General features: G+C 31.7%; 1 protein-coding gene across 1 annotated transcript in view; it reads left to right on the top strand.

Moving 5' to 3' along the window:
• Nucleotides 1-415: 415 nt before the first annotated feature.
• Nucleotides 416-14,062, top strand: part of LOC118183994 (unextended protein-like) — a 174,844-nt gene continuing 161,197 nt past the window's right edge. Inside the window, exon 1 of the mRNA XM_035353627.2 lies at nt 416-941. Within this exon, the coding sequence (XP_035209518.1) occupies nt 451-941 (491 nt within the window). The 5' untranslated portion in view covers nt 416-450. The remainder of the gene's footprint in view (nt 942-14,062) is intronic.

The raw sequence follows: 14,062 nt of genomic DNA, 5'->3' as shown, positions 1-14,062 counted from the left end.
TAAATTAATTATCATAATGACAAGGAATTTCTAAAAATAAATTTTGAATTTTTAGTAACATATTTTGTTTAATTTTGGTTTTTTTAAAATTACCTAGATTGTATTAAAAAATTGATATTCTTGCCAAGAGCTTACCTAAGCGTCAGTAATAAGGATTATTTTTTTAGTGATACAAACATTTTCACAAATTCAGACTGTATAACTTATTTCAATTTCTGGGGAAAAAAAAAAAAAAAAAGTGACTGCGTCTGAGAATCTTATTACCGCTCTCAACAGAATACACACGGAAACGATTTGGCGCCATTTGTGGCTTTATGCCAATGATTTACGAGTTCGTGACGTCAACAGCAGAAGCCAATGATATGTAGCTGCAGCTTTAGCCGTTAGAGCTCGCTACGATCGTGTTTATGCTCAACCAGCTGTGTGCTAAGTAATGGCTCGCAGTGTAACATGGCGCTTCTTGGCTTTTGCTTCGAAAAGGAAGTTTGTCTCGTGTGTGTACTTTCAGTTCTCAATGCGTACATTGTTTTTTGTAGACAAACAAAAGAAGCCACCACTAGGTCAATGAAATTTAGCAGTGAGATCTCATTGTCTAGCAGTGAGAGGCCTGTAAATAAAACAGCTAATCCTTTACGAACTACTACTACTCTTCACCTAGAAGGAGTTGACCTCCGTTCTAATTCGTTTTTAGCTTTTACTAGTGAAGAAGGTGCTATAGGTAGTTTATGTAACGAGAGTTATTTTCAAGTGAGAGATATTCCTATCACGAGCATAGACGGGTCTTCGGCAGAATTTGAATTAAACGCATCAGTGCTTGCAGAACTCAGTACCTCATGGCATCTCTGTATTCGTCAACAAACCCCAAACAACGGTAAATGGACACATGTTGGTAAATACAAGAGATACCCATCTTCAAGTTTTGAAAAGACGAGCGGGAATGGGTAAGAGCAGTAATTTATTCGTTTGTTATTCAGATAATCGTAATAATTTATCTATTTTAAAAGGAAAATTATAATTAGCAATTTATATGTAAATATTGATTAGCATAATTCTTTTTTAACGAGATTTTGAGCAGTGATTGAAGTTTTCGTTCTCCTAAGCTGTGTTCCATTAGATTTAGGCTGCATTTTATGAAATAAGGAATAAAAAAATATTATATTATTACTTTACAATTGTAGAAAACATGATATTTGAATTTAAAAGGTGACAAATCAAAATTCAACATTTTAAGTCAGCAGCTGTCATTTTGTAAATTTATAAGGAAAGTTCTGGGTATAACATTAATAACAAATTTTCTAGCTTCAACTGCTCTGCTAGTTGTCTAACCTATTTACATATAAGATGCTATGTAATTCACTTGAGGAATTTTCAGGCAGTGCTTGTAATTTCAGTTAATGCCAATTGTAATGTATTTTTATGCATATCGAAATGCAGATGTTTACAACTTAAAAATGAATCGGGTAGCTGTCATTAATGGGCAGATGTGCTATCAGATGATAGAAGGGAACAAAGATTCTTCAGTAGACATTGATACCATGTGTGTAAACAAATTATTAGAAATTACCAGTATGTATGCTGAAAGGATTCTTACCTGTTAAAAATTCATACACATGCAAACATTAAAAGGCACATGAAAATTTTATCTAAAAGTATATATTGTGTGCCATAGTATGAATTTTTCCAGTAGTTTGTAACCGAGTTACTTAATATGAAATTATTTTATACATTAGTAAGTATTGTCATGCATATCTGATGAATGCCAAATGACATGAGAATTATATAGTGTATATGTGCTCTAAGTAATTTGTTTAGGTATTATTATTATACCGATTATTTCTTGAAATCTGAAAATATAAAATTACTACAAGTCTGTTAATCTTTTGACAGTAATTTGAATGTAAAAGGGAATGGCTGTTTTAATTGATCACACATAAACAAACATAATTCATCAGGTGAAGTAGAAAGCTGTAATTTTAGAGCTTGACATATTATTACAAATGATGAAAAAAGTAATAATGTAACTTATCCTCTCATTGGAAAAAGAATATCATAAATTGTACTTGGTAAATTTCTGTAGCAAATCATTTCTTTGCTTATAGAAATTACCTTTTCAGTACTTTTTTTTTATTATTATTTTTTTTTTTATATATATATATATATGCTTGCTTGTACTCATTTGCAGTACAATTCATGTCACTCGTATAATTTTGTATACCTTATCAAAACTGTGTAATCATATTTAAGCAGCTTGTTTATTTTTCATGTTTTCATTGTATTTTGTTTATAAAATGATCATGAATATTTTTATTGGCTCTTTTCATCTGCCTGCATCGTAAGATACTTTCAGCAAGTAAATCCCTTTTTGTGCATTTAAATAACTTGAGGAATAAGGATTTCTTTACCCAAATATTAAAGCTCATAATAAAATTTAAATAAATAACCAATAAGGGCTCCAAAGCATTTATTATCATTTGGAAGTTAAGAAAAGTTAAGTAAGTCATAAATAGAGAAAGTTTGCAGTGAGTGTATGAAGCATTTCATATTTTAAGTTCCTATTTACCATGTCTTCCCCTCCTTTTTCAATTATTTTATATTTCATCATTTGAAGATCTTGTAAACAGGAGTTCTGTTCTGGCTTTAAACCTGAATATTAAGATGAGCATATTAAATATGTTGATTTTATAATAATATTAGAGGGAAATACTTCTGAGATTGATAATTATTTGAGAAAGAGAATAAAATATGTATTAGAGAATTTAAAAAATATATTGCTTAACTGTCATATAGATTAGATATTTTTATTTTTTAGCAAGTTCTTTTAACTTTTTTCTATCTGTGGATTTATGTAAAATTTTTTTCTGTGCCGTGTTTTAGGTTTAAAAAAAAAAAAGTGTATTCTCAGTTATTCACACATATGTAAGTGTTTTCCGGCCTCTTTTCTGGGAACTTAAAAAAAAAAATTTTTAGAGTACTTATGAGTAAGATTTAAAAGTTACTAAAAATCTTGCAATATTTTATCTGTTTTTTCATATCTAAAATTTTTTTCATATTTCTAAAAAGGAAACAATTGTATACAATGAATTTTGAAAATGTTAATTTGAGTTTCCCAATACTGGTGAAGTAAATTTCTGTCTGCAGTAAATGAAATCATAATAAAATTAACAGAATCAAAAAGTGTGGGCTAACTATAAATTTTATTCCTAGAAATGTTTTTCGTTGATTGGCAGACTTGTTAAATTTGATGCAGGAAGCCACTTGTTTCAACCTCAAATTAAATCCTTGCCCCCTCATTTGTTTCTTCAGATTAGAAGAAATTCGTTTTTCCATCATAAAAGTGCAAATGATTGATATGAAGTCTGCTATTGATATCTATGAAACAAATTATGTGCATGTGCTTCGAAAAAAATTAATGTTTCATTCCTAGTGCCTGGTTATTACCTTGACAAATAATTCAGCATGGTAATTTCACTGATAAATTTTTCCTTCTGGTATGAATTGCTCTTATGTTGTTACTAAGTGTTAGGAGTAAAATTTTAAGTACGTGGAAACAAAATAATAAAGTAATATCATCTCAAGCAGAGCTTGTGTCAGAGCCTGGCTTCATTAGTTCTTAGTGTTTGTGCTAAATTGTAATTATAGCCAGAGCACACCAGAACCCTAAATAAGAAAGCAGTGGTACTTCTTTTATGTAAGTGGATATTAATTTCAGCAGAAATTTGATCTTGAAAATTTTGTTTTTGATAATAAACTTATATTAAAAATTGATTTTAAGTTTTGAATGCATGCCTCTCTTTTTTGGGGGGGGGCAAATCCTTAGACAGATAGATGTCAATACTTTTAAGGAAAGAAAAGCCGCACCAACATGTCAAAGGCTTATTCTTCAGTACAATGAATTTCTGACAGTGGGTAAATTTTTCATTCCAGCGTTAGCGTCTTCTCACATTAAAAAGAGCACCCACAGACTATTTGAAATGATGTAACCAAAGACAGGAGATAATAATTGCCACTTGTCACTTTTTTCTCAGCTAACTCTCGGATTCAGGAAAAATTTGTTCCCCTGTCACATTATGCTTGACAGCCAGAATTATATTGACAGGAGCTTGTGGTCAGAAAATGTTGGACTCTTCTTTTTTTTTTTTTTTTTTTGTTTTTTATACCTACATCATATCCATTAAAATTTTCTCTGTATTCTGTTACTGTTTATAGCATTCTCTGTAGTCTCATTGGTGATGTTTTAACCATTTTCTTTGATATCCTGGAAAAAGAGTAGTCTTTATTTCTATCCTTCCTTGAAGTAGTACATTATATTCAGAACTTAAATTCAACTAGAGACCAATTTTAATGTGAAATTGTAACTCCAGCCGGAACCTCAAATAAGTTAAGGTCCAGTACTTTATTTTAGTATTTAACAATTTACCATTTATTCAATAACTTATTACATTATTTATCACTTTTTATGTTATTAAATTTTAACTATTAAATTATTCTGGCCTTTAATTATTTTCATAATTAATTAATTTTTTATTATGAATTATTTTATATATTTATTTGTGTTCCTTTTTCCTGACGGTCTTCCATAGAGCTCTGGCACTTTTAATGAGCCCTAATTTTATGTACTTCATTATGTATATTATTTATTTTTTACTTTATTGTTAAATATGCAATGCTTCCTTCTACTGCTTTCAGCAGAAATAATAATCTATTCATACTTAGTGATTATTTGATAGCTGACAACTATGATTTTTTTGCTGTCAGTTGATTAGGGTTATCGGAGAAAATTCTATGCATGTTTAACAGTAGCTGGCAGAAACCTAATGCTTTCATGGCTAATCTTTAGAATATGGTAACAGGTAGTTTGGCGACATTTTGGTAAGGCGATAAAGATTACTAGCTAGGACTTTAGCAATAATCTGAGAAGTACACAGTTCGAATGGCAGATTATTTTGTCTCAGAGAAATGAGAGATTGAGACATGTCATGTGACATTTTCCGGAAAATTCTGATCGTGATTTTAGCTAATAAGCACTTAGAAACAATTTCGTTGCTAAAGTGCAGAATCGTCCACTTATTTGTTTGGCGCTTTTTACAAGAGTAAGAACTGCTGGATTTTTGTCAATTTTCTTTGACTTTTTAAGTGAAAATAAGTCGATGTGTACATAGATAAAGTCAAGAGTGTGCGCAATGCCATTTTTGTGCAATTCTGGGATGTTTTTTAAAGAGAAAATAGGTCGACGTGTACATGGATAACGTTTATGTGCAATTCTTAAAAACGCGGCAAGCAGGCACTCTCAATTTTGCACCTAATCTTCGTCGTAATTAAGCATTTTTTTTTCCATAAATGTTCTAGTATAAGCGTAATTCGGCTAGCAGATTGTTGGAAAAAAAAAATGTTGAGTAAAAAAAAAAAAAAAAAAAAAAAAAAAAAATGCCTCTACTTCGTGAAAACAAAATGGCGTCCAAAACAAAACTAATAGGTTGCTGTAGCAGGGTTGGTCGCCAAAAAATCGCCAAGTTACCATAATGTAAAGATTCACCGCTTTCATATATCTAAAGTTATATAATCAGCATGTATTGCTAGAAATTAAATATTTCCAATCCAATATATGTCATCTTATGTAATATTATGGATACTTTTTATCCAATCACTGATCAAAATTTCAATAAAGAACAGATTCTGCATCTCGTACTGCTGATTAATGCATATTTACTTTTCCACTTCCCTTGCTTTGCTAACATGTGCCACTCATCTCTGCTTTGTTCATTGTCTAAAGATGTGATAAGCTCCACAAAATTCTGAAGTGCCAATCGCACCCCTAATGATGTATGAAGAAGAATCTGTGTATAAAGAATTAGTTATCCAGCAGTAAAATGATATTGTCAATATCTGTCTGTAGTTGTCATCAATATGTATACTCAATAAACCTTTCTAATTCTATTACAGCTATCACCCAATCATCAAGATAATCCATATTATATTACATTATTCCATGCTATATTTTTGATATTCCTAGGTTGCTATTTTTTGTATTTAGCATTTTCAGTTCTTAAATTTATTGTTCACATTTTGTTTATGATTAAATAATTTTCTTTTGCCATGTATTTCGGAAATAGAATTAGGTAGAGCCCAAATATTCTTACAATTTCATTAGATTTTGATTTCTACTTTTTATATTCCATATTATATTATATATGTTCATAAAAAAAATCCTTATGCTGGCTCTTTTTTTTTTTTTTTTTTTTTTTTTTCTACTGTTGGTTGTAGACATAAATTTGCAATTTCAGAAATATTTTAAATGAACTCAAGTATTGTATTTTGGCATTTGTAAATTAGCGAAAAGTCAATTTAGCAAATATTTTCTTTATACCGTCTTCCATTCTGTCTCATTATTTACAGTAAAAGCTTGAACTCATTATAAAAGAAATAAAAAAAGTGAACTCCCACATAGTAAAAGTTCAAAAAGATATTTAATTTCAAAATTTGTGACTTTTGCCATTTCTTCCGACTTACTGTCCCACCAGTGGCTGAGCAATAAAGTTGCTGAACAGTGTCAGTTCAATACACATTCAAATCTTATCAAATGAAATGGCTGCATTAGAGATTTCATGGTTTTTCCCATGTGTAATGTGAATATGAGCCAATTTTTTGTAGAAATTCCTCCTTGAAAGCTTCCATCTCCTTAAGTGAGATAGCCCTCGCATGCTTTGCCATAATCAACCATATAGACTGATTTCTGTTAGTTGCTTGTATTATAATATTCTGTTAAAATTATGTTTTCATTCTTGTTCGTAACTCAGTTCTTAATTATGTACGAACAGAATATAATATTGAAAATTATATTTCAAATAGTATAAAATTTTAGCTTAGTATCTATTTCATAACAACATCTTATAAGTAAAATTTACTGTAATGATGATTTATCAATTTTCTGTTTGATGCCGATACAAAATATTTTCAGTCCACTAATTAATCATTCCATCCATCAGGAGAAGGGGGTGTTAGAAAACATGCTTATGTGCCTCACAAAATTTATAAACTGCAAAACTCTTTCCCTATCTAAATTGTTATTTTTATTTTTTTAAGCAGCAATGTATATGCTGTATCAAAATAACCAATTAAAAATTAAAGAATTGTTTCTTTGAAGTAGAAGGATTTGTATCATATCTAAACATTCAGAATTACTTTAACTAATTAATTCCTCCCGTGTTCCTGTTTGTGTTACTGAAAGAAGTTAGTCGCATAAAAAGAGGCAGCCAGTATTACCAAGTTTCTATTTCTAATCTATTAAACGAGACAGGGGCATACTTTGAATTTTATGTTGAGTATTTGAAGGAACTATTGGCAGCATTCGGGAAATACGTTTTCTGAATGCTGATAAATTAAATTTATTTACTATTTAAGTTTTATTTTTTTATTGCTATCCGATAAAGAAATTTTCTTTTTTAACTTATCTGGGTAGTCAACATCATTCATCGTTATCATCAGATTCAAATTTTGTTACATGTGTTATATTGCAGGGGTGGCCGCAGCTAGATTTTTTCTAAAGGCGACAGTTTCGTATTTAAATCTTTTTATGAATAGGCAACACGTATTTTCAAAACGAAACATTTAAAGTAAATTAATGTGAATTCCGCATTTTTGTTTTTTTTTAATTCTTTTTCCCGTCCCCTTTTTTTGTTTGCTGTTGTAATTAATACGATTATATAAAAATAAGAACTTTTATATTTCTACTGCTCTATCTATATTCAGGTACGTTTGTTTATACCTAAGATTGTAAGCTGCAACTGGAACATTTGTCTTTCAAATAGAAATCAAGCATCCATCCCAAATAGTTAAATTGTTGACTGGTTTTAGCAGAAATAAACTAAAATCGAAAGAACGAATCGTAGCGGTCTTTACGAATGCAAGAATATAACAGCGCTTGTTTTTATTACTTGAGTGAAGAATAACGCATTAATTTGAAAATAGATCCGGTGATATTTTTAAAATTTTTTAGTTTATACGCAGTCATCTGGAAACAAGACATGACGTAAAACGGAACTACGTAGTTACAGAGAAATTGCTGTTCGAAAAAGGCATTTGCTTTTTTGTGTATTTGAATTTGGCCAAAAACGCGAAGACTATCTGCTTAAAAATAAAGATATCATGGAGGACTTTGAGGGAAATTGGCTCGTACATATGCTATTCCAGAAAGCAAATTCTTTTAAAACAACTTGCCAACATTTTCAGGATTTTTCAGAAAAATAATGTAGTTTTTCCGATACCGAGACCAATCGACATACCGAAATCAGAACTAGCCCTAACGCGCACTTTTAATACAAAAAATAAGATCTAAATATACGGGGGCGCGTTATACGCCGGATATAAAAATGATGGATTAAAAATATGGCGAAAATCAGCCATATAAAAACTAGATTTTTACATTTATCTAAATCTTTTTTATTTAAAAGAAATGACATGCCTTATGAACCTAAAAATTTTATTTTCGGATAACATGACGTTATGTTCAACCACTGTTACATCTTCAGGCACATCATTTCTAATTCTGTTTAATCTGCATCATCATTGTCACTGTGATCCGTAAATAAATAGTCATGATCCGTACCATCTTTCACGAACACCAAAACACCCTTGTACCAATAATATTCTTGTGCCCATCTGCAGTGAATACAACCCATCCTCTTTGCAGAATTATTTACTCGCACATACGTATTGCCCCCCCCCCCCGTATTGCTTATTATTTTAGTGCATCATTCTTCGAATGATTGACTTCAAAAAATATAAGCATCACATATGTATCTTTCAGGTTTCTTCGAGAATAAAAGTGTGAACGTAATACGGCGAATATACCTAAAAATTAATAACTGCAGTTTGAAATTATATGTGCGCGTTATACGCCTGAATATACGGTATCTATATCGAGTTTCAGATACCACCAGTCTTCAAAAAGATTTGAAATTTCAAAACTCGGATTTTGAGTCCTTTTTTTTATTATTCGAATTTTCAATTTCTAAATTAAGAAACTGTTGAATGTTTCAAATTGGAAAAACGGCTGGAAAGATTAGTTTAATAAACGCTTAGTAGAAACGTTCAATAATTAAAAGAAAAAAAAAAGCGTTTTATGCGGCCCGCGAATACATTTTAATTATGTATTTATGGCACATACGGTATTGAAAAGATTTTAGATATTTAAAGTTCGCGTTTACATTATCATTAAAAAAAATCGTGAATAACTCGCGAGAAAAATCTATAAGTGGAGTTAATTAGTTTATAAAGTGATATAAATCTTATTCAAAAGTATGGAGATATAGATTTGATGGACATTTATTCGTATTTGTCAAAAAATAAATACATTCGGTTACGAATATTTTCACTAAGAATAAATACTTTGTTTGGGAATACATATCTAAGGAGAAAACCGATTGACCGATGAACATCTTACAACAGTTGATGAAAATAACTTGTAAACAATACGCTCCAGATCTACAAACTTTATCAAAAGCGAAACGCCATCAGGTGTTCACTTGCAATAAGAAATAAAGAAGGTTATAATTAGTTACATACAAACATATGTATTTTTATATGTGTAGGGGGAAAATTAAATAAATAAGAGAAAGAGACTAGGTTGTCATTATTTATCCTCAAGTTTTGTCCCGGTTGGAAATTTTCTCTGAAAACTTGATAAAAGATAAAAAGTTTTCAGAATTTTTTTAGTTTTATTTAATAGTTGTTGTAATAGTTAGTTATTTAATAATTAAATACACACATTAGAATTGATTGAAATATGGGTCAGCTTGAATTTTACATATGTAGCTGTCACTATGTTTGAATTACAAAATGTAACCATCAAAAATTGTTTTTTAAGTATCAAACTTTGTATTTTAGGATGAAAATACAGATTTAAAAATTTTTTTTTTTTCATTGCGTTGTTTTTATTACTTAGGCATGCTTTGCCGAATATTTCGTAAGCCGAATTTAAAATGTAGTTACAAATATTTTTAATTTGTTGATAAAAAGTTCTAATTTGTTAAAAAAAAAATAAATAAATGCAACTTCTGGTCCATCAGTTGTTTTTAGATCGCGCATTCAGCAGGCATGCAGATTTGAGACCACCGATCGAGGGCGATCATACTTCAAAATCGATGTTTCTTTGTTTATTTATTTCCAAAATCTACGCGAAAATGAGGTTGCTGTTTTGCACAATTTTGAGTTTTACACTGGCGTGTTTCTCTTCCAGTTTGATATAATCATGTGAATTTATTTAAAATATAAAGTATTTCTCCCGCCTTCTTAGCATGCCTTCGTGGTGTAGTGGTCAACACATTTGGCGCGTATTCGAGAGGTCCGTGGTTCGAGTCCCGGCGATGGCATTCCTCATTTTTCATGTCTCCTGCTTCGAAATAACCTGATGACTCTATATAGGGGCGCCCGAACTAAAAGGATGGTGGATGATGATTCTCCACCGCCAGGATTTGGCGATTGAGTCCTCTAATCCCCAGTCGCCATTTAAAAGGGGGGAAGTATATAAGGTATTTCTTCCGCCTTTTTAGCATGCCTTCGTGGTGTAGTGGTCAGCACGCACGGAGCGTGTTCAAGATGTCCGCAGTTCGAGTCCCGGCTAGGGCATTGCTCGTTTTTCATCTCTTCTGCTTTGAGATAACCTCACATACATACTTTTAATCAAAACTCATGTGAAAAAATTTTTAAATGCATTTTGTTTTTAATTGCAACTCCAATGCTTCTGGATTTTTCAAAAATCTTTAAAGTATTGTTGTGAATGAAGCTACTGTAGATTTTAATTAAAATAATATATAGCAATTGAAGACAAGAAACTGGTCACTTTGAAGACATCTTCCTTTTTTTTCTGTCTCTTCGATGTCTTTCCTTTATTTCTGTTTCACTGAGCGGGCGTGGTTTCTTTCCCTGATACCAACTCTTTTGAAGTATTTAAAAAATTTCAAAAAATTGCGCACCTAAACTTGGCCGAAATAAGAACCTAGTTTTTATTTTTGCTGCTGAGTGAGCAAAGTGAATGGAATAAAGGTTGCAAAGGCGACATTTCAGGAAAAATGAAAGTTGCTTTACGATTTTGCATCACTTAATTTTTTTTAAAACTAATATATAAGATATAACGAAATACAATGGCTGCGCTAAGAAATAATTGGCAACCTCAAAATTGATTATTCTAAATTTTATGTTCTCCTCCTAAGTTCATCTTTTCTTCCAAATTCGAGATCATTCCAGAATCATATGACACTTACATAACGCTGCTTGCAAAAGAGAACTAAAACCTAGAATTAACCAATTCCATCTTAGCTATACATATGCTCCTGCCTAGTATAAATACTGCTTCGCGAGCAATTGCGTCATTGCTTTTCGTAACTTCTCATGCAACTGAATAATACTGAAATCTTGGGGCATCATATTAGCATATTGTTATATGTATATTGAGGTTACGTACGCTAATTTGTAAAAAATAACTTTTACGTCAGGGAAGCATTAATGCCAAAGCATGAGTTTCGAGCTCTGTTCATAGAAATGATAAGATTCAGAAGCTATTATCTCCTAAAACTTTTATATACAACGATATTTCGACACAAAATCGACATTTCGCATCTAATGGTATAAGCTAAAATGGTATAAGACCGTATAATATTTTTGTAGGGCTAATTTTGTATTTTTGTAATTTTGTAATTTGTAGGGCTAATTTTGTATGATAGGGATTAATTTTTTCTCTGTAAACGATAATGATAGGAGAAGAAACAGCTCAGTAAATGGAACTTTCCTTTCACATGTAATTTACTAAAAGCGAACAAAGATTATCCCCATATCTTAAAAGCGTATCTTTAGTTGGATTTTTTCTTTAAATGGAATTGTGTTTACGGAGAAGGATTTAAAAGATAAATTTTTTCTTAATGGCTGAATGATAACTTTTTTTTAAATGGCTGGACATTTCCTTGGGCCCTGGGGGGGGCGACACCAGTCTTTCTGCCGTCTCATCACCGCGAACATTGCCGAGAATTAGGCAAGGGTAGACCAATACTGCACACGCGAGAAAAGGGGTGCAGAAGTCGAAGCCTCATCCTGGAGTTCAGCCTCCGCTAACTACGTTGCTCGTCAAAATTAAAGAATAATCTGAAAAAATATTGCTCACTGATTATAGTTGTATCAATGGTGTAGTTATTCATGATAATTATCTGCAGTTGAACGCAGAATAGGATTCATGCGCGTAGGTTTACGCATGAAATGTGCGAATTAAGCGACTGACAATGTATAGCGCAAGAGACGAATGTTGGCATTTTAAAGGCAGTTTGTTTTCTGAGAGTGATTATTTTTCATTAATTATGATTCAAAAGCATAATGTAGGTGAATGCCACGTGGTGGCTAATTCCAAGACTCGAGAGGGGGCAAAAGCAAGTGGAGGTAAGGTCCTCCTTTGAAATAATCATGTCAAGAACTTGGGACAGCTTTTTAAGCAGTGAATCACGTAGCTGGTAGCCAGCTTGGGTAAGAGCAACAACTGCATTCGAAGACCGTTTTATATCATTGCCTGTTCGAAGATGTCATGAAGCGAATACAGGTTGCCACATCATTTCCGATGAGCTACACGAAGGCTCCGGAAGGCTGACTTTATGCGAGAACTTAGTGCTTTGTGGTCTCGTTCACATATATCCACAGAGGGGATTTACTTACCCCCCCATTTATAGTCTTGAACGTTATTTGCTTCCTCTCTTCATTATCAGTTGGTATTTCTCAGTAGTTCATTACCTTCCATTTAGAATGATGCTGACTTTGATTTGTACAGAAATAAGTATAAATTTTACCATGTAATTTCAGTACCTTAATCATTTTCGGAATAAACATTGAATGTATTTTTTATTAAAAGAAACTTTTTTAACATCTCTAAAAGTAAATAATTGTGCAAAGTGTCTCGTAAACATGTCACATTTTTTTTACTAAGTGGAAAAAATTGTCCAAAGAGCTGTATCTCTGTTGTAATCCATGTGTAAGGGATATAAACTTTACAAGCATCAAAATTGATAAAATAAATTAATTTTACTAATAATATCGTTGTAAAAGTACTCGTGTTGGGTATAATTTACGCGATTTGCGACGGATTGTACGCATTGTCATATTAGCTAAAGGACGGTTTGAGCCTTCCGGATAACAGCATAGGTCTGCATGTTAAAAATGTTTTCCTTTCGTATATTATTAAAATATCTGGCAGAATGTCGGGTATTTTAACTGTGGTAAACGTATTATGATAGTTAAATCGATTTTTTTTATTTCAATTATATTTAAAATAAAGTTTATTTTCCATGCATCATTTTCGATGTCATAATACTTTACTCACTTTTTTTTTTTTTTCAGAAACTGGATTGTACAAAGCTAGTTCTTTCGCTCATCCTTATCTCTTCAGATCGAGGAATATTACTTTGCACAGTTCATATGATATTTACAGGCCATCCTGTATTACTTGCAAAAACTGTATATTTCGGAAGCATTATAGTATAGTTTATTTTGTTTATGTTCTAACCTGCCATACCAGTTGCAAACGCAAATTTTTCGTCGTAATAGTCAAATGTGAAAATATTCTTTTTGATACCGAGTTGATCTTTTGCTGCGAGAAATATAATGGTAATTGATTGGAAAGATTTATACCTTGGAGAACGAAAGAATCGAGGATGATTAGTTGAGTGATCGATTATTGCGAAGCACGTGAGGGTGTTCAGACTTTGGGAGAAATGTCTTTCAGAAACGCATTACCTCTTGAACCACAAGGAGCACCATGTGTCACCCTGTTTGAAATAATCACATTGACATGTTTAAAAAAGTCAAAGCTTGAGCTTTCAGGACAAAAGTGCAGTTTTTTAGAAAAATTGGCATATTTGTTAACTAATGTGTTAATAACTGTTCTCTGTCTAGTAATTTTCAGTCTTCAGGATTGGGTGAAAGCTCATTCATGATTCCTTTTAAATATTGGTCATGTGTCGGTAGAAGAAAAGAAGTAAGCTAGAGGATGAGACACAAGCGTCTACCAAGACTTTTCGGTATTTCGAGGCAA

Source organism: Stegodyphus dumicola, chromosome X2 (assembly GCF_044657685.1).
Source record: "Stegodyphus dumicola isolate Sdum_Otavi_A_Nest chromosome X2, ASM4465768v1".
Classification (NCBI taxonomy): domain Eukaryota; kingdom Metazoa; phylum Arthropoda; class Arachnida; order Araneae; family Eresidae; genus Stegodyphus; species Stegodyphus dumicola.
The sequence above is the reverse complement of the archived record's forward strand: the minus strand, read 5'-3'. Positions and strand labels throughout refer to the sequence as shown.